The 23,637-nt window shown below is 46.2% G+C and overlaps 1 protein-coding gene across 10 annotated transcripts in view; it reads left to right on the forward strand.

Annotated features, from left to right (window-relative positions):
• Positions 1-23,637, forward strand: part of SNX29 (sorting nexin 29) — a 589,214-nt gene that overhangs the window by 402,630 nt on the left and 162,947 nt on the right. For all 10 annotated transcript variants that reach the window (XR_012429267.1, XR_012429268.1, XM_005591284.5 and 7 more), the window contains 2 exons: positions 9,253-9,308; positions 13,948-14,029. Coding sequence is in view for 8 of the 10 variants with exons in the window: in XM_005591284.5 (XP_005591341.3) it covers positions 9,253-9,308; positions 13,948-14,029 (138 nt within the window). In the remaining 2 variants the exon portion in view is untranslated. The remainder of the gene's footprint in view (positions 1-9,252; positions 9,309-13,947; positions 14,030-23,637) is intronic.

The raw sequence follows: 23,637 nt of genomic DNA on the forward strand, positions 1-23,637 counted from the left end.
TTGTTCTTCCCCTGCCTGCCACCATGTAAGATGTGACTTGCTCTTTCTTTCTGCCATGATTGTGCGGCCTCCCCAGCCATGTGGAACTGTGAGTCTGTTAAACTCTTTCTTTTATAATTACCTTTATCAGCAGTGTGAGCACAGACTAATACAAGAATATTTGTTCCATGTTTGCTGAACTTAAAAAAAATCATGTTTGTGTAACCCTTTAAGAGCAACTCATCCTTCGCAACTCAGTAGGGGGCATGGGTCAATAGGGAGAGCACAGGAAGGGCTCTGGCCACTGAGCCTTGAAACATCTCCTAGAAACCCTGGGACCTGGGAGGAGAGGCTAAAAACACCACAGATGTGGGGCAAAGCAGGAGAAGCCTGCAGCCCAGGGCCCCAGCCACTGTAAGGCTGCTCATTTACTCTTCAGACCGTTCCCCTCATCTGAAGTGGGAACAAGTTTGGGTTAGCTGAATACTCTCCACTCATGCGGTAAGTCTGAGTGTTTCACCAACTGGTTGAAAACTCAAAAGTTAAGAATAGTTCTATATTGGTAGCTTCAGCCTGGAGGGATTCTAGGCAGTTGTTGATCTGTGCTTTTCTTATAGGTGATTCTTAAAAGTCTGTTGATATAAAGGGGATGGCAGAGAGTTTGGCACGTTACCCCTTGTGTGCAGTTCAGGGGTGTGTGTGTGTGTGTGTGTGTGTGTGTGTCTGTGTGTGTGTATGCACGTGCGCGCAGCCTCCTGGCAGTTCACCTCTTGTCTCCCATCTCTGCTCTGCAGCCAGAGTGACTGACTGAAGTGTGAGCTGGACCAGCTGGACCAGACTCTCTCTTGCTTAAATCCCTCAGAGGTTTCCCCCGTTGGAGCACAGACCAAAGCCATTCTCATCTCCCTCATGCTTCAGGCTCCTCCCAAATGCCTCATCCATCCCTGTCCTCCATGGACTTTTCACAGCCTTAACTGTCTAATGAATTGTGCTGACTGCTGTGTGGAGGCTGTCTCTCCTGGTGGATTGTATGCTTCGCAAGCCCCGGGGCTTCCTCTCCCCCTGGCACCTGCAAAGAGTCTCACTACTGAGTGGAATGTAGTGCAAATCTGTGGAATAAACATAGGCATAACTAGTGTGCATTTGTGGAATGGAGCAGTCAGCCCCTCACTCCGGGCGAGGGCTGCTCGACACCCAAACCGCCGTGCCCTCAGTGGGGTTTCCACAGAGCCCAGAATGTTTCTCCGCCAGGAACTGGGCTGGGGCGGTTCTTGCAGGATCCTATTGGAGCTTCCCAACAGCCCCACCCAGGGAAGCTTCTATTGTCCCCATTTTCCAGGAGGGAAGTAAGGCCCAGAGAAGAGGAGTGGTTTATTCTCGGCCACACAACTGAGTCAGAGCTCAGGCCCGGCAGACCTAAGTCTTGTTCAGTCTTTAAAGTAAAAAAAAAAACAACAAGAAAACACTTATTTAGAATGAGGAAGTAAATCACAACAGATTATCTTTATTTGTTGTTTAGAGATGGGGTCTCACTCTGTCACTCTGGCTGGGGTGCAGTGCCGCAGTCACGCCTCACTGCAGCTTCTCCCTCCCGGGATCGGGCGATCCTTCCACTTCAGCCTCATGAGTAGTTGGGACTATAGGAGCATGCCACCATGTCCAGCTGCTTTTTAAATATTCTGTAGAGATGGGGTCTCCCTGTGTTGCCCAGACTGGCCTTAGTCTCCTGGGCTCAAGCAATCCTCCTGCCTTGGCCTCCTGAGTTACTGGGATTATAAGCATGAGCCACCATGCCCAGCCTTACAAATTATCGTTGGTAAACAGCTGATACATACCACAAATACCACAGAATCCAGACAAATATCATAGTTTAATTAATCAACCATCAGGCACATTTCTCTGATCCGTTTTCTCCTACATTTTTAAACTGCATACTCTGATAGCCTGTTTAGAAGACAGTACTGTTACATCATTTTCTGTACAGAGAGTAGAAAGATAATTCAGTCATTGTTCCAGCATGGTGGAACAAAAACTTTCCAGCGTTTTGCTTGAAATTTTAAAAGCAATTATATGAAAGAATTTTACAGTGAACACCTGTATACCTACCACTTAGAGTCTACCATTAACAGTTTGCTGTACTTTATCATCGTTTTTTTATCCATCCATCTATGCATGCATCCATCCAGCCATTCATTCATTCATCTGTCCATTTTATCTTTTTTGGGATGCATTTCATAGTAAATTGCTGCTATCGGTACATGTTTCTTCCAAAATACTTCAGTATGCACGTAGAACTTTGCCATCACCCCAGAATGGCCCTTCATGCCATTTCCTGGTGTTCTCCACTCCACTCTCCCCGAGGCATTCACTGTTCTGATTTTCTTTCCACCACAGACATGATAGTTTCTTTCTTTTGATTTAAAATTGCGTGATTGTTATGTTGATTTTTTGAAAGGTTAACAAGTCATGTACGTGGTAAAAATTTATAAGGTCTAAAGTTTTACAGATAGGAATAAATCCTCCTCTCTCCTCTGACACTTGCTTCTCAGTGCCATCCCTCAAAGGCATCCATGGCTAGCAGGTTCTTAAGTGTTTTTATAGAAATGGTTCCTGCGTATAGACACGTGTGTCTCCCGACACGCTACTTCTTCATGAGGATAGTAGTTCACCTGACACATTGTTTTGTGTCTAGCTTTTGTAATTTGACATTATATCTTAGAGATCTTCTCCTCCTTAGAGGGGATGACTGCTGTTCTTTTCGTAACTGCACAGCCTGGCTGTGACTGTGCTGTATTTTATATCACCATTTCATTCCTTGTTTCCAGGCTTTTATTACCCTAAGTGATGTTGCAACAAATGTCTTTGTATCCTTATCTCTGTGCTTATGTTGTCCATCACTCTTTATTTCTTGGAAAGAAAGTAGATGTCCATTCTTAGTGAATTAGTAAGTTCAATTATTTCCCCATGCCCTTTGCCTCCAACCCCTTCCCTACTCCAGCCATTCATTCATCCATCTGTCCATTTTTACCTCTGCCTGTCTATCCATCCAATGGGAACATTCACTGAGCAGTCAGATGTGCCTGCCTACCACCTTGGACTCTGAGAATATTGTCCTCGACACCCCCATTATCTTTTGGGAAAAACAAATATGTCAAAAACTAATTCACAGAAGTGTGATAGTCTATGTTTGTGTGAGGTTTCAGGGCTGCCCAGAGGATAAAATAAAAACTCTTTAAAGCTCTTATTTGCCAAGTTTTTACTCCTAGTAAAGAGTCCTTGACCTCGTGTTTTTAAAAACCACAGAGAACAGAGAACAAAAACAACAAAACAAAAACCACCGAGATATGATACCTCTAGTTGTATGTTTGTAAATCAAATGAAAAAACTAACAGAGAACCCTGAAAGTGCTCCAGAACTGGGCTGGCTTTGTCATGAAGGGCATGGATAGCTCAGGCCGACTTTATGATCATATCATCAGGCCTGAGCCTGTTGCTTGGCTTGACCAACCAAGCTGAGAGACAGAGCTGTGCCATTTCCCATTATGTTCCTTATTAAAAGATGAGATGAGAAAGCAAGCTCATTGGTGGAATGGAAAAGTTGTCATTTTTTTTGGCAGTAAAAAGGGAGAGCTAATTGCATAAGGGCAGGCTATTTGAAAACAGGAATGAGTGAGAAAGCGACTCTGGAAAACAAATTATGGCTGTCTCTTCATGATTGGAACAAAGATTTGCTAGCTCCATAGCATCTTCCTTGTTGCTTTTCTTTGGAGCAGTGAATCTGAGAACCTGGTAATTAGAAGGAAGAAAATAAGATTCTCTTTCTTTGATTCTTTCTTTTGTCTGCAAACTATCTTATCCTTCCCATGCATCAAGATTTTGAATTTGCTACAAAGCAGTCTAAAAATCTGTTGGCATCTCAGGGTGGAAACATAGTGTATCTTATGCTTCGTTTTTTCATTCATTCATTCATTCATTCATTCATTCATTCAGTGTGTTAATTCAGTGTCTACATGTGCTGGGTTCTTGACCAGGCTGCAGTGTGTCATGGTGAACAGGTGAGTGTGGTAAGCACATATAGAGCTCTCTGAGCTCACAAGGAGAGTTCCAATCTGCAGATAACCAGCGTGGAGTCATTACAGGCTGAGGAATGTGAAACGTAGAGGGTTGCATTGGAGACACTGTTTAGTTCTGGTGGTCTGGGAAGGTGCCTCCTAGGAATTCATATTTTGGCTGAGTCTCAGGTGAGAAGAGCTAACCTTACAGAGAGGCTGAGGAAGAGGAGAAGGGAGCTGTAGCTTACAATAATACTTGCTTCACAGATTGTTTGAGGATTTACTGTGAGACCGTGAAGTCCTTGGCACATATAATTGTTCAACACATGCTGGCCACTCCCCTTGCCTTTGCTGATTTTTTTGAATAGGGCAATCAGAGGCTGGTTGTCATGAGGTAGATAAGGAAGAAATCAAGGTTTACGGAAGCCAAGTGACTTCTCAAACCATCAGAGGAAACCCAGGATTAGAACGCAAAACGTCTGCATTTCCATCTGTTCCTAAGAGCTTAGGTACTTGGCCCAGAGTCTGGAGGCTGACCTGTGTACCCAGAGATGGAAAAGGACCTGGGACTTCCTAGGGACAAAGCCTCCTAAGTCATCCTGCAGCAGCAACAGCAAAATAAAATCAGAAAACCCCCAAGCTTTAAGGAGGCTCAAGGTTTTAGACCCAGTTGTACATCGTATATGTCTGCTTTGGAGCTATTGAGCCCTTTCAGACTTTCTTCACCCATCAGAGGTCCGTTTACCAGCTAAGGCTCTTGAGTATGAATAGGGTTACTTCATTTTCTGGGCATCCCAGAGGCAAGATGTGAAGAACGGAGACTTTGTAGTGGGAGGCAGTATAGCTTAGCAGTTAGAAGTGTAGGCTCTGGAGCCAGACCACCTGCATTTGAACTCCACCTATTCTACTTACTAGCCAAATGACCTTGGGCAAGTTACTTTTATGGAGTATATATTGCTGTATGTGAAACTACCCCAAAACTTGATGGCTTTAAAAAAATGGCTATTTTTTAATCTCTCATGATTCTGTGGGCTGACTCAGCTCAGCTGGGTGGTTCTTCTGCATCATGTGGTGTCGACCAGGGCTTGACTGAGTTGGACATCCAAGATAGCGCTCTCATTTGTCTGGCAGTTGGTGCTGGCAGCCCACCGGGACCTCAGATGGGATTATTGATCAGAATACCTCGTATGGCTTCTCCACCTGGAGAAAGCCTGAGCACCTGAAGTCACTGAGAGGCTGCTGAGTAGACTGAGATTTGGTTTGGGCTCCTGACATCTTTACTTCCTCTGTGTTTATTTACAGTGATCTCTCTTGTCCTTGCCCATGAAATCGGGAGCACACCTCTCCCCACCCACTGTGGAAGAGCTTTGTGGAGTGGGCAGCCTTTGATGATACTGGTGGTGGCGGTGTCATTCTTGCACACCCCTCAGGACTAGAAGTGAGGGCAGCTGCAACGATGAAAGGGTTCCCTGTTCATCTTCAGTGCCCCCTTACCCGGACCCTTATTGTGCTAATGGGAGGAGGTGTAATTTTTTTTCTATGGCTCTGGCAAATTGGCTGATTTTCTTTTTCTCTCCCTCTTCTGTCTTTCCTTTTTATTTAAATAAATATTTATTCAGCACATAATGGATACTTTTCATTCTTTTTGGCGGAACCTCTAGTGTCTTCCCAGGTTTGAGGACTGGCCAGTCAAAGTGGCAGGGTGGACCTGTGTCAGAGTTCCACATGGCACTGGGGTCAGAGTTTCATGACTAGGGAGAAAGCTGTTGTCCTGGCCTGTACCTGCTCCCCACCTCCCCCAACAACCCAGGAAATCCTGAGTCAGGGGAGATGATGGAAACTTCTTTGCTGATGCAGCCCAGAAGTGGATTCCCCGTTGGTCTCATCTACCATTTCACATCCTTGTGTGTACAGCACCAAGGGTGTTTGCTCCGGCGTGATTCAGGAATCCTGGCTGCTCTGTTGCTCTAGTAACAGGATCTGCCTTTCCTTGCACCTGAAGACTGCCGTGTGAGTGCCCAGACCACAGGCACAGGGTGAGCTGCCTTCTCTGCAGGGTCAGGGAGAGGCGAATGGAGATAGCCATGTTGCTGATGGCTGCTTTATGCCCCCTATCGAGGGTAAACTAAAGAGAAGCCTGCATCCCAGGGATGTGTTCTCCAAGATTCCCCAGACTTCAGGAGGTCACAGGGGATGTTTGTGGCCAGTATCAGTAGAAAGTTGATTTTTCTTACAAAATAATCTCTTCTCCACACTCTTTATTGCCAGAATATAAAATAAAATCAGCTCTCTAAAGGGCTGCTGTCAAGACTAGCTAATATCTGGCTGCAGTCTTGAAAAACAGTGAGAAAAGACAAAATTTGATGTTGAGTAAGCTCGGCCTTTAATTATTATCATGCATTTGCTACAGTGCCTGGCCTTGTTATCAAGTTATGTTCCATGGAGGTTAGAAAGTTCCCAAATTCTTTTTCCAAGCAGCCTCCCTGGTACTCATGTAGGCACACAAAATCTCCTGGTTTACTGATCCCAATAATGCCACGTAATTAGAAGAAAAGCCTCTAAGTCAGAAGGATTGAACAACTCCTGGGTACACATATCCACTCTTCAAAATGTTCCCTGAAAATCACCACCCCTGAAGGGAAACTTTTACCTACACAAAAGATACCTTGTTCCAGAATTTGTCATTTTTGAAGAAGCCCTTTGTTTTCTATAATTGTAGATTAATGTCTGTCCATAAAAAATCTGCCTTGTGTTTAACCTTGGTCCTTTTGGTTGCCTTCTGCCTGTGCTCTGTGGGGTAGATACAGCAAGACGCTCTTGTGATTGAGTTTCATGGGTGCAAACTCTGTTCACTTCCATTTGGAAATGAGGCTGCATTTAAAGGCGGTGGCGATTGTGTGTAGCAGTGGAGCTGGTGTCCTGATGGCCTGTGAGTCCCCCTCCAGCCTGCTCACTTGATCCCCATAGCATGTCCAGAAGAGCCTTTCCCAGCCTCAGTGCTGAGAGGGAAACCCAGAGAAGAGGAGTGACCTGCTGGCGTCCTGGCCATTTTTTTTTTTTTTTTTTTCTGAGACGGAGTCTCACTCTGTCGCCCAGGCTGGAGTGCAGTGGCCGGATCTCAGCTCACTGCAAGCTCCGCCTCCCCAGTTTACACCATTCTCCTGCCTCAGCCTCCCAAGTAGCTGGACTACAGGCTCCTGCCACCTCGCCTGGCTAGTTTTTTGTATTTTTTTTTTTAGTAGAGACGGGGTTTCACCGTGTTAGCCAGGATGGTCTCGATCTGACCTCGTGATCTGCCCGTCTCGGCCTCCCAAAGTGCTGGAATTACAGGCTTGAGCCACTGCGCCTGGTGTCCTGGCCATTTCTACTGGGCTCCACATGGATGTAAAAGGGGAGAATGGGTGTTGTCTAGAAGGTGACATGGCTTTAGAACCCTTTCTTTGCCCTTTTCCGTCCCTGATGCATAACTGTTTGGAAGGCACTGTCTCTGCCACCTTGCTTTCTGGATTTGAGTGACACGCATGGAGTGGGATGAGGTGGAAAGGTTATATGATTACTTAATAATGTGATATGCACTTAAATTAATATATATCTGCTTATGATTATGCAGTTAATATGTCTTCATTGTAGAAGGTACGGAAAAGTTCAAAATAGAAAATACAAATTCTCTTAATTTTTTTTTTTGAAACAGGGTCATGCTCTGTCACCCAGGTTAGGGTGCAGTGGTATGATCATAGGTCACTGCAGCCTTGAACTGCAGGACTCAAGTGATGCTCCCACCTCAGCCTCTGGAGTAGGTGGGACTACAGGCTTGTGCCACCATGCCTGGCTAATGTATTTTTCCATTATTTTTAGGAGAGACACGGTCTTGCTGTGTTGCCCAGGCTCGTTTTGAACTCCTGGGCTCAAGCGATCTGCCCACCTCGGCCTCCCAAAGTGTTGGAGTTACAGGCATGAGCCACTTCACCCAGCCTCCACTGCTGACTGAAGGAGAGCCTTCTAATGTGTCCTAACCTTCAGTTTCTTCATTTCTTCTTGAAGCCTTCAAGACTACTTCAATGTTACTTTCTTTTTTCACCTTTTAGCTGACTTTTCCTGTTTGCTGAGGGTTTATAGCAGAAAAGCTTTGAAGTTGGACAGATCCATTTCCTAAATGTGTGACCTTGGGCAAGTTTTACAGCCTCCCTGAGCCTCGGTTTCCTCATCTGTAAAGTGGGGAGAATAGTACCTGTCCTCAAGTTCACTGTGAAGCTTGCTGGGGATTGCGGGTAGTGTGGGAACCCCGAGAGGTGAAAGGCGTGAAGTCAGTGTCCTCTTTTTTCCCTTCACTACCCCTCACCCTTCTCTGTTCCACTTGGTTTCTCTTAGTCTTGATCCTCCTTCTTAAAATTCTAGCCAGTTTAATTTCTAGCAGATCAAAAAAAGAAGCTCATTCCCTGGGTATGAGAAAAATATCAACATTTATTGAACGTCTACCACTACCGGGCATTTTGCTGTCTGCTTTACATAATAATTGCAATTATTGTGACAGCTGTGAGAATCAGTTTCCTATCTGAGGGGTTGCTGAGGGTGGGTGGCTTACTGGGGGTCACGTGTACCTGTGAATGCCTGCCTGCCCTCACCCCCACCTCCACAGTGTGTTGTAAGGACCCCTAAGCGGTACTGCTGGTGGGCTCCACCATGCCACACAGTTTAGTTTCTCTCCTCTAGTCATCATATGGCCCTTCTGAGTCAGAAGGAGAAGCCGTATTCTGCTGCCTCAGATTGCTCATACATTACGAGGGGAAAGGATGGAGCCGTTGTGGGGGTGACTTTGGCCTTCTGTGTTTACCTACTGGGTGTGTCTGTGTGTGCGATGTTCATCATGGTGACAATGGATGTTTTTTGCATTGCACCTCAGATAACTTGCATCTCAGATCCTAATTAGGCCTTTACCGCTCCAAAATTACATGCTCTTACATGCCTGTGATTATCTCAATAGGATTATCCTAGTCCCTAAAGATAATTGAGATCTCTCATGGTGGCATATTTTTATTGCTGCAACATCCTCTCCAACCATCCCTCCACGCAGTCTCTTACTGTTTTCCAGTGACTGCTTTTACACTTCATTCTGAACAGGAAATACTCAGGGATCTCTGAGAGGCAGAATTAGTCTGTGATTATGCAAACCGTGGTAACCATTGTGCATTTTCTCTCCCCTCTCCCCCTTCTCCTGATGGTAGGTGCCTGGAGATTTGAGTCAAACGTCCGAAGACCAGAGTTTGTCGGATTTTGAAATGTAAGTCCATAGCCTGTGCTCACAAGGGATCCTTTGGAAACTGGACTCTGTTGTTGGCTTCTGTCCCAGAAGACCACAGAGGGAAACAGAAATTACTGTTCAGACCCACACCAGGTTGATGTGGTTCTTGTAGAGCTAGTAGGAGTCGTTCTCCTGCAGCCTCAGTCTGGCCCTCAGATGTGTTTTATCTCCCCCTTGGGTATTTAAAAACTTTTTTTTTTTTTTCCTGGCTGACCTTTAGAAGCTGGAGGCTATCACATAAAAATACAAAATTCCTTTATTTTCTTTAAAAATTAGACGTTTGTCCCTATGAGGCCACAGTCTGCTGGAGCTGAGTAAAAGCTATCCCCTTTGCACAGGGCATGTGCTGTCCAATTGACCACAGTCCCCGCTCTTTGCTGTTGCCTGGAAGTGACCGACTTCACTCGTTGTATTATCTGTGTGGCCCTTGGGTTATTGGAAACAACAGTAGTCAGTGCCTTGGTTGGATTTTTGATTGGATTAGATTCAATTTGGTACCTCCACTGAGCACCCTTAGGGAGAGGTTAGTTGGTCATCAGACTATTTTTTTTTTTGAGATGTAATCTCTCTCTGTCGCCCAGGCTGGAGTGCAGTGGCACGATCTCAGCTCATTGCACCCTCTGCCCACCAGGTTCAAGTGATTCTGCTGCCTCAGCCTTCCAAGTAGCTGGGATTATAGGCACACACCACCACACCTGGCTAATTTTTGTATTTTTTACTAGAGATGGGGTTTCACCCTGTTGACCAGCCTCATCTCAAACTCCTGACCTCAGGTGATCCACCCACCTCAGCCTCTCAAAGTGCTGGGATTACAGGCAGGAGCCACTGCACCCAGCTGATTTTTGTTCAGGATTTCTTAGGCTTTGGACAAATAGATCCTTTAGGCTGGTAAAGGAAATGGGATAAGTTCTCTCCTCTCTCATTCAGCTCTGGTGAGTTTAAGGTTCAGCACCCCTTGGGAAGAAAAGCCTCTTCTCGAGCAGGCAGGGCTGGGCCTTGGAAAGAGCATTTCTTCAGAACCAGGCTGGCCTGCATTGAAATCTCAGGCATCAGTCCAGCCATTTGACCTCACTGGGCCTCACTTTTCCTAATCTGTGAGGTGAAGGTCCTGATGCGAACCTTGCAGGGCTTGTGGTGGCAGTAAGAGTGAGGTTATGAAAGGCATGAGGGCATCACAGGGCTACTTGTGATGGGGCATCTGCTGAGCTCGGGGGTGGAGGTGGCCGTTAGGCTGATAGGGTGGAGAGGCTGAGGTTGGGTGAGAGGTGACGAATGAAAATCAAAGGTGAATTTGCCTGCCATGGGCTTGTGGGCAGGGGGAGCACAGCATGAAGAGGCTCCTGGAATGGCAGTCCAGTGGAGGGCAGCGGTGGGAAGAAACTGGGAAGACAGGAGAGAGCCACAGAGGGGAGTCCCAGACACGAGGCTGGAAGCACTCATTATTAAAGCAAGAATTCACCCAGGTCCTGCTGCAGGCAGGTGTCCAGGCAGGTCCCTGATAGAGGGGATCAATTAACCATGGTCCCTGCCCTCAAGTGGTCTCTGCCTGATCCAGGCAACGTTGTCTCTCCCCAGAGATTTGGAACCTCCCCCAACCAGTTTACTCATCTACACTAAATCCAGAGGGAGCAATGGCACCATTCCCCTCTCATCATAGAGACCGAAATCCTTCGTGGAGCTTGCGAGGAAGGCCCTCACTCATCTCTGGCTTCGTCCCCGGCCTTTGCCACTCCTCTCCCTGCATCAGCCAATCTGGCAGGTCCACTCCTCTAACCCACTTGGTCTTCTCCCTTTAGGGTTATTATTTTACCCGCTTAAACCACTTGTACACAGCATCGCCTCTGGGCTGGACACTGTTCTAACCCACTCAGTCCGTACAACAACCTTCAGAGATGGGTATCACCTCACAGATGATGAAATTGAGCTGGGATTCAAACCCAGGCAGTGCTGGTGTAGACTTAGTGCTCTTCACAAATGTTCATTCTCCTGCCTGAAGCACCATTTCTCATCCTCAACCTCCCTTCCCCAACTTGGCTAAGTCTAACTATCCCTTAAAGCCTGGCCCAAACATTGCTTCTGCAAAGAAGCCTTCTCTGGTGTCCCACATCAAAGCAGGCCCTGGAAGTCACTCTCCTTAGATCCAGTGTTCCTTGATGGCACTTACAATAATAATAAATAATTTATCTGTAACAGCTGTTGGCATATCTACACCTGACAACAAAGCTTCAGAACATATGATGTAAAAAAATCAACAGAAATTAAAGGAGAAACAAAGAGCTCTACAATAAGAGTTGAACTCAGTACCCCACTTTTAGTAATGGATAGGATAACTAGATAGGAGATCAGTAAGGGGATAGAGGATTTGAACAACATGAGAAACCAATTAGATATAACAGGCTTATATAGAACATTCCCCAAATAGCGGAATGCACATTCTTCTCAAGTGCACATAACTTTCCAGGAAAGACCATATGTTAGGCCACAAAACCAGTCTCAATAAATTTTTTAAAATTGAAATTATCCGAAGTATCTTCCTTGACCACAAAAGAGTTAAAAAAAAAAAATTTTTTTTTTTTTTTGAGATGGAGTTTCACTCTGTTGCCCAGGCTGGAGTGCAGTTGTGTGATCTCGGCTCGCTGCAACCTCTGCCTCCAGGTTCAAGTGATTCTCCTGCCTCAGCCTCACAAGTAGCTGGGACTATAGGCACGTGCCACCATGCCCAGCTAATTTTTGTATTTTTAGTAGAGATAGGGTTTCACCATCTTGACCAGTCTAGTCTCGAACTCTTGACCTCAGATGATCTGCCTACCTCAGCCTCCCAAAGTGCTGTGATTACAGGTGTGAGCCCCTGTACCCAGCCCACAACAGAGTAAATTTTATGGAGATTTGTCTGTCTCCCATGTTAAAACTGAATGCTCCATGAAGAAAGGGCTATGTCTGCATTTTTTATTGCTCTATCTCCAGTATCCAGAGTAGCTTCTCAATAAATACTTGTTTAATGAATGAGTGAAGGAACAAAAGCATGAACAAATGAACTAACACCTAGGAGGGAGATGGTCACGTAAACAATCAATTCTGATACAGTGTGGTCAATGCACTGAAAGAGAGAACCATCTAACCCAGACTGGGGTATCCTCGCTCTAACCCTGGGAGGTCGTCCAGTCCTCACCAATCCAGAAAAGTTAATAAAAACCAGAGTACTAGTTATATTTCTGCCTTTGTAGCCTGACACAGAAATGAAAGGAGAATGTTCTAGGCACTAGTACAATTTCAGGGACCTTTCCAGGAGGAAAGTGATTAGATACACAAACCAGTTTTGATGGCTCAGAATTGCAAGGTTCGAATTGCATTGAGCCCTGGGGAAGTGGTCAGTGGGGTTTAATTTACCCCTCAAAGGAGGTCGGCTTCTCAGCTCAGAGATGAGAAGAAATGCTGTTTCAGGAGAGACCCATTACCTGAAGGGTTATTTTCATTGTGAAAATGAAATGGTCTTTACTCTAGAGGTTGTGAGAACATTGAGTCGTGGAATCTTCCATCACCGGTGTCTCAAATTGTGTTCCAAACCCAGAAGGCTGGCGAGTTTTTATGAGCTGCTCTTTACAGAGAAGGAGAGCTCAGGAGAAAGCATTTAGCCCTGGAACAGCTCTAATTAGAGGCGAAGGCTGGGACCTTACAGCCCTTCCAGAATGGTGCAGTGCCGTTTTGATAATTACTACAATTGATCTTGAAGTTTCAGGGACAGTCAGCTTATTAGCTCTGTGTAATTTGGATCCAGCCAGGTACAAATGTGATAGTGACTTACAAGTTAAGTTTAAAGTCATCACATAAGACAAAACAATCACAAAACCAAAGTATCTCTTACAAATAGCCCATGTGAGGTGAGAAATAAATGATTTTACTATAGGTAAAAGTATGGAACCGTTCATGGCAGGTACTCAGTAAATTATTTTGCATTTGACTTTAAACCTCGGTGTACTGGACCTATATACACAGTGTTTTTGGAAAAGTTGAAAGAGAGGTATTTGTACCCATCAGCCTGGTTTTCTAACTTGTCATTTTCTCTCGTTCCTCCTTCCTCCCATCCTAAACAGCTGTCACCCTTGTTGCCATGAGTGTTGGTCTCCTGAGCTCATTTGTGGAGTCTGATCTTAAAATGGGCTCAGGGTCTAAAGTCAGCTCAGTAAGGAGGCAGCGTGACTGCTGGTTACTCCAGAAACGCTGAGCATTGCTGTGTGACCTCCTGTGATCGCGTCCTTGGGGCTTCCGGTTATTATCTTCATTTTCAGATGTGGAGACTGAGGTTCAGATACATTATGGGCCAGATCACTCCGTAAGAACTGAAGGGAGATCTTTCTCATTCCAGAGTACGGGGGAGGGGTGTGTGTGTGTGTGTGTGTGTGTGTATATATGTGTATATATGGAGAGGGAGAGTCACAGGCTCAGTGATAAGACTTAAACTTGTCCTTTATCTTGCCATCAGGTGTGATGTTAAGTTGTCATAAATTGCTTGTGCATAATACCTCGTAGAGGAGAAAATTGTCTCCTTGCCTCTTTTGTATTTGTTATTGTTTTGTAAGTTAAAATGTCCAATGTTGGTCTCTCTCTCTTTTGGTTATAGATCAAACCGGGCGCTGATCAATGTCTGGATCCCCTCCGTGTTTCTCCGGGGCAAGGCAGCAAATGCATTCCACGTGTATCAGGTGAGTGCCTGGTTTTCAGGTGGACATCACAGCCGGGTGGAAAGACGCCCATTTGTCATGCTGTGGTGCTTTGCCTCTTGGTGGTGGGACAGTATGATTAGGAAGCCATGGCCCTCCATACACCCACATCGTAACTGCCCGGAGGCCTTATGTAAGAAGTCTGTGGCTTTCTGTGGGCAGGAGGATACAGTGGGTCTCTTCATGCCAGTCAGGCTCGTATTGTGGCTGCTGTGGAATCTCAGCTCGGACTGCATGAGCACAAACGGAGATGTGTTGGCTTGTATTGCATCTGAAAAGTCCAGTGGTAGGTCGGGCCTTGGGCATGGCTGGACCTGCCACCAGGAATCTGCTGCCGTCTCCTGTATCTGCTGCTTGGTGACCCTCTCAGGCCAGCTGTCTGTGGGTTGACAGGATGACCCCAGCAGCGCCAGGTTCTCAGCCCGTCTGGATGGGCGGGTCTCACTGGTCTGTCCTGGATCTTGAGCCTCTTCCTACACCTTGAGGTTGGGTGATGGACTCTGTGACTGGCCTGGGTTGGTTCGTGTGACCACCACTGGCCCCAGGCTGGACGTTTACCTCACCTGACCACATGTCTGAGAGTGGGGAGAGGAGATTCCCCAAATGAGAGCCAGAGAATTCTTTCCAAAAGAAGGGGCAACCGACGCTTGACAAGCAGGACCTGTGAACGTCACCTCTGCTTTCTTGGGGTTAGCGATAGCCGCACCCAGGTGGGCATTGAGTGTCTGGGGCAGCGAGATGTGTGTCTGTTGAGGAGGTGATTTTACCCAATCAAGGGGACTCCGGTTCTCCATCTCCTCTCTGATTTTCTGAAGCTTCTTTTAGCCCTGCCCACATCTCATCTGCATGTCTGTCTTCCTTCTCTTCCTCTCTCTTACCATGAACTCTGATTTCCAGGCTTTTGTGCATCCTTGTTCTGGGACTGCTTTGTTCTCGGTACTGAGCCCCAGCTGCTTCCTGCTTCTCCTGTCTGCTTGTGCTAAAATAATTGTCTTTAGGTTTTGTTTTATTCCCCATGAGCTCTCTGCAAAGCCTTGGATTTTGTAGCCATTTTTCTTAGTGAGTAATTGACTTATTGAAGAAATTTTCTTGGCTATTAAGGTATTTTTTTCCCCAAAGAGTGGGGTGTTGAAGAAAGGACGCTGAACTTGAAAGCAGAATCCCTGGTTTAACACTATGACCTTAGATGAGTCTTAGTTTCTTCAGCTGTAAAATGGAGACAGTAATCTATCTTGTAAAACTGTTTGGAGATTAGAAATACCTGGCGTGCAGTAAACGCTCTATTCATTTCTCCCTTCCCAGATGACCGCTGGGCTTGGTCTCGGGTCTAAACATAGTATGCACATCTTACTGGAACTCTTAGGGACAGATGAGCTAGACTTTGGCATGAGAAGGTTGTTTTAGTTGACACGTTCAGCTGGGCAACAGTCGTAGGAGAATCTTGAGTGTTTATGTTGTTCTCAGCTCCGGTTTAAAGAGAGAATTAGATATTATAGATTTTCAAAAATCCTCTTCTCTCTCTTTCTCCTTTTATCCCCCCCAAACCCAACTGTCTTATTTGACGCTTCAAGTTCTGCTTTGTGGTCATCCGAGAGCTGGAAGGTGCAGCCTGGAGGATGAAAACAGTGCAGCAGATGGCTTTATTTTAGAACAAAATTAAAGCATGTTATCACTTGAGAGGTTTCCTTGACCTTTCAGTTCTGACTTTTCCCTCCTCTCACCCCATGAAGCAACTTGGCAATTTTTAGCTCCTGAAAGTCAGCTATGAAATGAGAGGGACCTCAGCAAATATGCCGTTGCCTGGGAGATGGTTTCCGCAATGGCCACCGTGACAGTGAAGCCACTCTCTCCCCGTCCTTCGCTGTGTGAAGCTCTCATGGGCGCAGCCCTGCTTCCAGCCAGTGCCAGGCCTGGCCGCTCCGCATCACTGGGAGCAACTTCATTCCACGCCTCTGGCCTTCTGTAGCCTTCCCTGGTGCTGGGGTGTGTGAAGTGGCGTCTCTTCCATGCAATTATTTTTCTCTTTTTAGCAAATGATGCTTCTGATTGGTGCCTGCAGAGCAAAATCAGAGCATCTGTTTGGAAGCATTTTAGAAAGCTTTTATTGCCATGTTTTTACTTTATATAAATGATATTGCATAAAAGGTGACTCATTTAAAAGACTGGTACTGTTGAAGAGTACTTATTTTAGAATTAAAAAAGTATGCTGGCCGTGCATGGTGGCTCATGCCTGTAATCCCAGCAGTTTGGGAGGCTGAGGCGGGCAGATCACCTGAGGTCAGGAGTTTGAGACCAGCCTATCCAACTTAGTGAAACCCCATCTCTAATAAAAATACAAAAATTAGCCGAGCGTGGTGGTGGCATCTGTAATCCCAGCTACTTGGGAGGCTGAGACAGGAGAATCGCTTGAACCCAGGAGGCAGAGGTTGTAGTGAGCCAAGATTGCGCCACCGCATTCCAACCTGGGTGACAAGAATGAGACTCTGCCTCAAAAAGATATGAGATAATTTCTAGAGAAACATCTAAAAAAGAATGATAGAGGTAAAAAAAAAAACACACATCAGGATCAGTGAAAATGTAAACTAAGAGTTTAAAAGGAAAAAGCAGAAAGTGTATATACGTATCATGAGATTCTACACTGTTGCGCTCATTGATTTATGAACTTCCCGTGGGCTTCCTGGCAGCCAGTGTGAGAGAGAAATGTGGTTATTTGGATAATTCTGTTGCTAATGATCATAAAATGTTAATTCTTCAAAAGAAGCTCTAAAAGAAATTTCCACACAAGGTTTGAGATTAAACAATAAAAAAGGATAGAGGAGACAATTGCCAACTACATTCCCGTGACAGCCACTGTCTAGTTTTGGAAGATTTCCCTTGAACGAAAACAAGGACATAACCCCAAAGTGAGCATAAATTTGACTGGAGAGCCAAGACATAGAGCTTTCTCAGTAGAGCTCTGCCCCCCGGTACTGGAGCTACACTCTCCGTACCAGAGCTCCTAGCCGTGTGTGGCTCTTGAGATTTATATTAATTAAAATGAGATTTATATTAATTAAAATGGCCACGCCTGTAATGCCAGCACTTTGGGAGGTCAAGGAGGGCAGATCACGAGGTCAGGAGTTCGAGACCATCCTGGCCAACATGGTGAAACCCCGTCTCTACTAAAAATACAAAAATTAGCTAGGTGTGGTGGTGGGTACCTGTAATCCCAGCTACTTGGGAGGCTGAGGCAGGACAATCGCTTGAACCTGGGAGGCGGAGGTTGCAGTGAGCTGAGATCGTGCCACTGCACTCCAGCCTGGGAGACAGAGCGAGACCGTCTAAAAGAAAAAGAAAAAGAAAGAAAGAAAACGAAAGATTTGACTGGTCAGTTGCACCACATTTCACATGCTGAGCAGCCACACATGGCTGGTGGCTTCTGTTCTGGACAGCACAGATCTGGAACATTTATCCCGTACACAGAGGTCTGCAGGGCGGCTGCCTTGGAACAAGCCCTCCCAGCGTATGGGACGGCAAGATGGTGTCTTTGTGCCAAGTCAGGATTTAGAAGGACCACACTGGCCATGAAAGGGCACATCATGCAGGGAGAAGGGCCTCCCCTTTTCAGCTCTTCATGGCTTCCAGCTCCTTGGAGGAGAAAGTCTCTGTGTCACTTTCTTACCTCTCATGTGCCTCTGATCTTTCTTCTTAGGAAAAGCAGCAAGGCTGGGGTCAATGCCTTTGGCGGGCGACAGACTTGAGGTTAATTAGATTTGTTTTCTTTGTATTCATTTTTACATTTGCCTTCTAGTTATGACACAGAATTCTATTTTTCCATTTACCATGGTGATGTACAGTCCCCCTTTAAAATTATTTTAGGTAGAAAGGAAATGAGTCAGCTTAAAGAAAGCTACTAAACAAACAATCGTGAAAACAGTGCAAGGTTTAGCATGATGCTCTGTGAATGATTGATATTTGGGTAACACCGACATAAAGGAACAGATAGACTGTGATTAACAAAAACCAGTATAATAACTAGTAGCCACCTCTCACTGGTTTGTGTGTTGTGTAATAGCTCATTCAACCCTTGTAGCCACTCTGTGGGGTAAGAAACTCTTACCCCATTTTATAGGTGAAGAATCAAAGATACAGGGAAGCATCTCATTTACTGACATGTTTTTAGCCCCCAAAGCAGTCTCTGACAAGGTCCCAGTCTGTAGAGATTCTATGTTACTGAATCAAGCTCTTTAAAAATCCTAAAAGCAGCTGCACATGATGGCATGTGCCTGTAGTCCCAGCAACTCCAGAGGCTGAGGTAGGAAAATTGCTTGAACCCAGGAGTTTGAGCCTGCAGTGAGCTGTGATCGCATCTGTGAATAGCCCCTGTATTTCAGCCTACACAACACAGTGAGACCCTGTCTCGCCAAAAGAAATGTAAAAATTGGCCGAGCGCGGTGGCTCACGCCTGTAATCCCAGCACTTTGGGAGGCCGAGGCGGGCGGATCACGAGGTCAGGAGATCGAGACCATCCTGGCTAACACGGTGAAACCCCGTCTCTACTAAAAATGCAAAAAATTAGCCGGGCGAGGCGGCGGGCGCCTGTAGTCCCAGCTACTCGGGAGGCTGAGGCAGGAGAATGGCGTGAACCCGGGAGGCGGAGCTTGCAGTGAGCCGAGATCGCGCCATTGCACTCCAGCCTGGGCGACTAAGCGAGACTCTGTCTCAAAAATAAAGAAAGAAAGAAAGAAAGAAAGAAATGTAAAAATTAACCGGGCATGGTGGTGCATACCTATAGTCCCAGCTATTGGGGAGGCTGAGGCAGGAGGATTGCCTGAGCCCAGGATTTTGAGATTGCACTGAGCTATTATAATGCCACTGCCACTGTGGCCTGGGTGACAGAGCAGGACCCTTCTCAAACAAAACAAAACAAAACAAAAAAAAACAAAACTAGAAGCAGCTGGGAGAGTCACCCTCATTCCAAAAGGTGGGGCCCAGCTCAACTAAGATCTCACCTGCATGGACAGCCACCTGCACCCCTGAGATGGTGTGCTAAGGGCAGGCCTGCAGCCAAGCCAGGACTTTTCCACAGGACCTCTCTGGGTCCACTGTGGTGCACACATTACCCAGAAAGCCTTCCCTATCCAAGAGCCATGCTGAGATGGTTTGCTTTGGAAAGTTGTCAGAGCGGGTGCTCGTTCACAGTGACTTGTCTGGCCGTCCAGTATCTCAGGACATCTCGTTTGAGCAATGTCAGGGTCCCAGAACCTGCCTTGGGGTGGCTGCTTGAAAATATCCTCTGGCCGGGCACGGTGACTCACTCCTGTAATCCCAGCACTTTGGGAAGCCAAGGCGGGTGGATCACCTGAGGTCAGGAGTTCAAGACCAGCCTGGCCAACATGGTGAAACCCTGTCTCTACTAAAAATACAAAATTAGCCGGACTTGGTGGCACACATTATAATCCTAGCCACTCGAGAGACTGAGGCAGGAGAATCTCTTGAACCTGGGAGGCAGAGGTTGCAGTGAGCCGAGATCATGCCATTGCACTCCAGCCTGGGCGACAAGAGCAAAGCTTCGTGTCAAAGAAAATAAAATGTCCTCCTACATGCCAAAGAAACTAAGGTAATTCCCCTGCTGTGTGCAGTCACAGAGCCCCCACTACTTGTATTGTGGAAAAATCTGGAATTATATTTGGCACAGAGGATTCTAGCAAGAAGTGCTGTGCATTGTCAAGGTTGAATGCAAATTATTGAAAAAGTTTAGTGTTCCTATGTCCTGAGAGGGAGCTGAGGTGTGTTCTGCCACTAAAAATAAGAAATGGCAGCATTTGATTACTTTTCAGGACAAAGTAATATTTGAAGAGTTCCTGATTTTAAGTTTTTCATGCGTGAGTGCTTCTTACACATTATGCTCTGCTGATGCGTGGCTGCTGGCAGGCACTAGCCAGAGAAAAAATGATTAAGGAGTGTCAAATAAAATGGAAAACAAAATTAAACTCAACCCAGTACCTTGTTCTGCTGGGTTTTTCTCTTTCTCTCTCTCTCTCAACACACATTTTGGTTTGATTTTTCTGGCACTTCCATATGATAGAGTTAAATTTGTTGTTAGTTAATTTCTCGTTTATACCTTTGCAGATGTTTGGTCTTATTCCCCAAATACCCTGACTTCCAAACAGGTTTGAGATTCAGTGTCTGAATAGCCCACTCAAGTGTCTCTAAAGGTATGTTAGGTCTTAAAAAAGTTCACCTACTTGTTTTCTTCAACTGTTAAAGCCACCAGATTGGTATGAAGTCATACATCAGTGTACTTACCTGGGATCTTAGGTCTTTCCCTTTGAAAAGTACCTTCAGTGTGTTTGGAATCGGTCTTCCATGTGGGATAAATTTCAGCCTTTGCGTCTAGCTACCACAAACGCTGGCTGTTGTACAGTATTTCATTTGCACAACAGAACCAATTAGATCTCCTTTGTAAAGAGAGTTGCTTTGTTTCAGCAAAGCTTTTTTTTTTTTTTTTTTTGGGAGAGGAAGTCTCACTCTGTCGCCCAGGCTGGAGTGCAGGGGCGCTATCTCCGCTCACTGCAAGCTCCGCCTCCTGGATTCAAGCGATTCTCCTGCCTCAGCCTCCCGAGTAGCTGGGACTACAGGCGCCCACCACCATGTCCGGCTAATTTTTTGTATTTTTAGTAGAGACGGGGTTTCACCATGTTAGCTAGGATGGTCTCTATCTCCTGACTTCGTGATCCACCCGCCTCGGCCTCCCAAAGCGCTGGGATTACAGGCGTGAGCCACCGTGCCCGGCCGCGTTTTTTTTTCTTCTAGAATAAGTTCTGTTTCCTAGAGGCCACAGGGTGTTGTCTTGGCCTGGGGAATGACGGTATCCCAGGAAAACTTGTTCAGTATTTAAACTCTTCCCATCCCCTATCCTGCAGAACAAAATCACGTAGCCTGAGCGGTTATTATTACTACTTTGTTGGAGACGGGTCTCGCTTTGTCACCCAGGTTGGAGTGCAGTGGCACAGTCATGGCTCACTTTAGCCTTGAACTTCCAGGCTCAAGCAGTCCTCCTGCCTCAGCCTCCTGAGTATCTGGAAGTATAGGCATGTACCACAATGCCCATATTTTTGAAGAGACAGGATCTCACTATGCTGCCCAGGCTGTTCTGTAACTCCTGGCCTCAAGTGTTCTTCCCTCTTGGGCCTCCCAAAGTGCTGGGATTATAGGTGCAAGCCACTGTGCCTGGCCTCTGGGGACTTTTAAAGGTTTAATCCAGCTAAGCATATTTATATATGTAATGCAGGGAAAGTGTGTTATTTTTCTATTAATAATAGATCACAGCGTCTTGGCGGGCTGCATGAGCTTCAGGTGGTTTGGAGGATGGTGATGCTTTTGGACTTCAGGCTTTGCGTTTCTCAGCTCTTCCTTTTCATCAGTGTTCTCTTAAGATAGCTTACCCCCTGGGCCCTCTAGTTTTCTTTTACCCACAGCTCTGTCTTTATGCTCGCTTCCTGTGTAGCTGTGCAGAGAGGGAAGAATTCATTGAGTAGAGAAAGATGAAATGGTTGGGCCGAGTACAGAAATGGGAACTGCAGCTGCAGTGGTGTGGGCTCTAAGAAGCCTCCGCCTTCGCAGATACCATTCCAAATTTAGGGGAGACAAGGACCCGTTCTAAGGCTGAAGCATTTCTCTCTTGCTTACACCTGGTCCTTCCTGTCACACCTGTTGTATGCCAGGTAGGCAGGAGAGCCGGCTGTGGACTGAGGCAGCCGTTGTCTGTTTGATTTGTGAGTTTCATCCCAGCCAGTGTGGGCTCCTGTGTTGCAGGTCAAGCCAGACCAGGGAGCACTTGCCCTTGTTCTTGCTGTCTCTCGAGAACTTTCCACCCTGGCATTCTGAGGATCACAGCACATGAACCCCTGGCCATTCCTGGAATGCTTAGGGCTCCCAGGAAAGCCTGATGTAGGTGAAAACAGAATGCAAAAGGCAAAATGCTCTCTCCTTCCTGCTGGACATATGTGTCACTGCTGTCCTCTCTCTGCTTTTATCTTTCCAAATAGGACGAATTTTAAAAATTTCCCTTCCAGTATAAAGCCTTTATTCATCCCAAAGCTGTTGATCAAGGGTCTGCTATATGCCCAGCGTGTGCCAAACCTGCAGAACCAGTGGGAGCCGAACTTGACATTGAGCTGACCTTCACCAGCCTCACTAGCTTAGCAAGAATGCAGGCTTGCTAAACTAGTGTGGGGTAAAGGTAGCCTCACTCTGCAGAGAAAGGAACAAGGAGGAGGGACGGGACACCACTCACCTTACAGCACGTATGTGACCATGTGTGATGACATATGAAATGCTTGGCCCATAGCTACTGTGTGAATATTACCTTTGTGATCTAATAACCACTTGACTTGTGATAAGCAATTAAACTTGGAAGGAAACGTAGAAAGATTTTCCCCTTGTTGAATCGAATGTCTCTGGGCATGTCCCTGTGTTCAAAAAAAACTGTATGGAGCATCTGCTTCACCAAGGGCTTTAAAAGGGCTGCAAAGAGCAAGATAGCATTTTCCTAAGGTATCTGGCACCTGGTGGGGAGACAGGACCTCCACGAAAGCAACCCAAGTTCAAGGGTGGCTACATGAGGCTTTGCGGAGGGGTGGGAGAGCCGGCCGTTGGGTAGGCAGCCACCCAGCCTCTGCTGCAGGCTGTTTTAATGCACATTGCTGCTTAATTCTTTCAGCAACCTATGGGGTAGGCACTGTTTTCATGATCCTCATCTTATAGATGAAGCAGCTGGAACTCTGGGTTGAATAACTCCCTCTGGGTCGTGCGCAAGATCCTGCCTTGTGCCTCTGTCTGCTCCATGTTGCTCCTCACCCAACCACCAAGGCACGCGCTTCACGAATTTGTGTCAGTGAAATGAACCTGTTTCCATAACATGTTTCCTGCAAGGAATTCTGCCACTCTCTCACTGACCCGTCACTCATTGTCACAGCTGCCATGGACAACTGATATTGGTGATACTCTCACGTGGGAGAGAGCACTGCAAAGACCAGAGTGTGGAATTGGTGGGTCCCTGGGAATGCGAGAAGTCTGTTAAGGTGGAGACCTTTGCAGCCTCATATGCATAAAGTCTTTGCGTATTAGGCTTTGAAGAAAACTTAGAGCTCACCTGTGTGTGTGCACACGTGTCTGTGTGTGTGTGTGTGTGTTTTGAAAGGTACATTCAGGATTATAGTTTTTTACTTGGAAAGCTAAAGACATGGGTTTTGTTAATAGTCTATAGGTAGAGGTGGGCATACCCTCTTGGCAGGTGTACTGTCTGAGTGTTTATATTTACTTTTTATATGAGAAAATCAAAACAAGTGTTTTGCAGTAGATCAAACCCTCAGTAGCAAAGTGGAGGACCGGGGGCCGCTTTCTGGCCACTCAACACTCTGCTGTGTCTCAGGGCTACCTGGCTCTCTCTCCCTTTCCTGACTCCTTCTGTGCCCAGAAGTGACCCCTCTGGAGAGCTGCCCGGCGTGTTTATAAGGCAAGGGCTGGGGAGGTGGAGCATGCTGTCACGTTTGCTCGTCTTGGAGACTGGCAGCTTTGGTTTTTTTTTGTTTCCGTTCTGTGGCCAC

The sequence above is a fragment of the Macaca fascicularis genome, chromosome 20, assembly GCF_037993035.2.
Source record: "Macaca fascicularis isolate 582-1 chromosome 20, T2T-MFA8v1.1".
Taxonomy (NCBI): domain Eukaryota; kingdom Metazoa; phylum Chordata; class Mammalia; order Primates; family Cercopithecidae; genus Macaca; species Macaca fascicularis.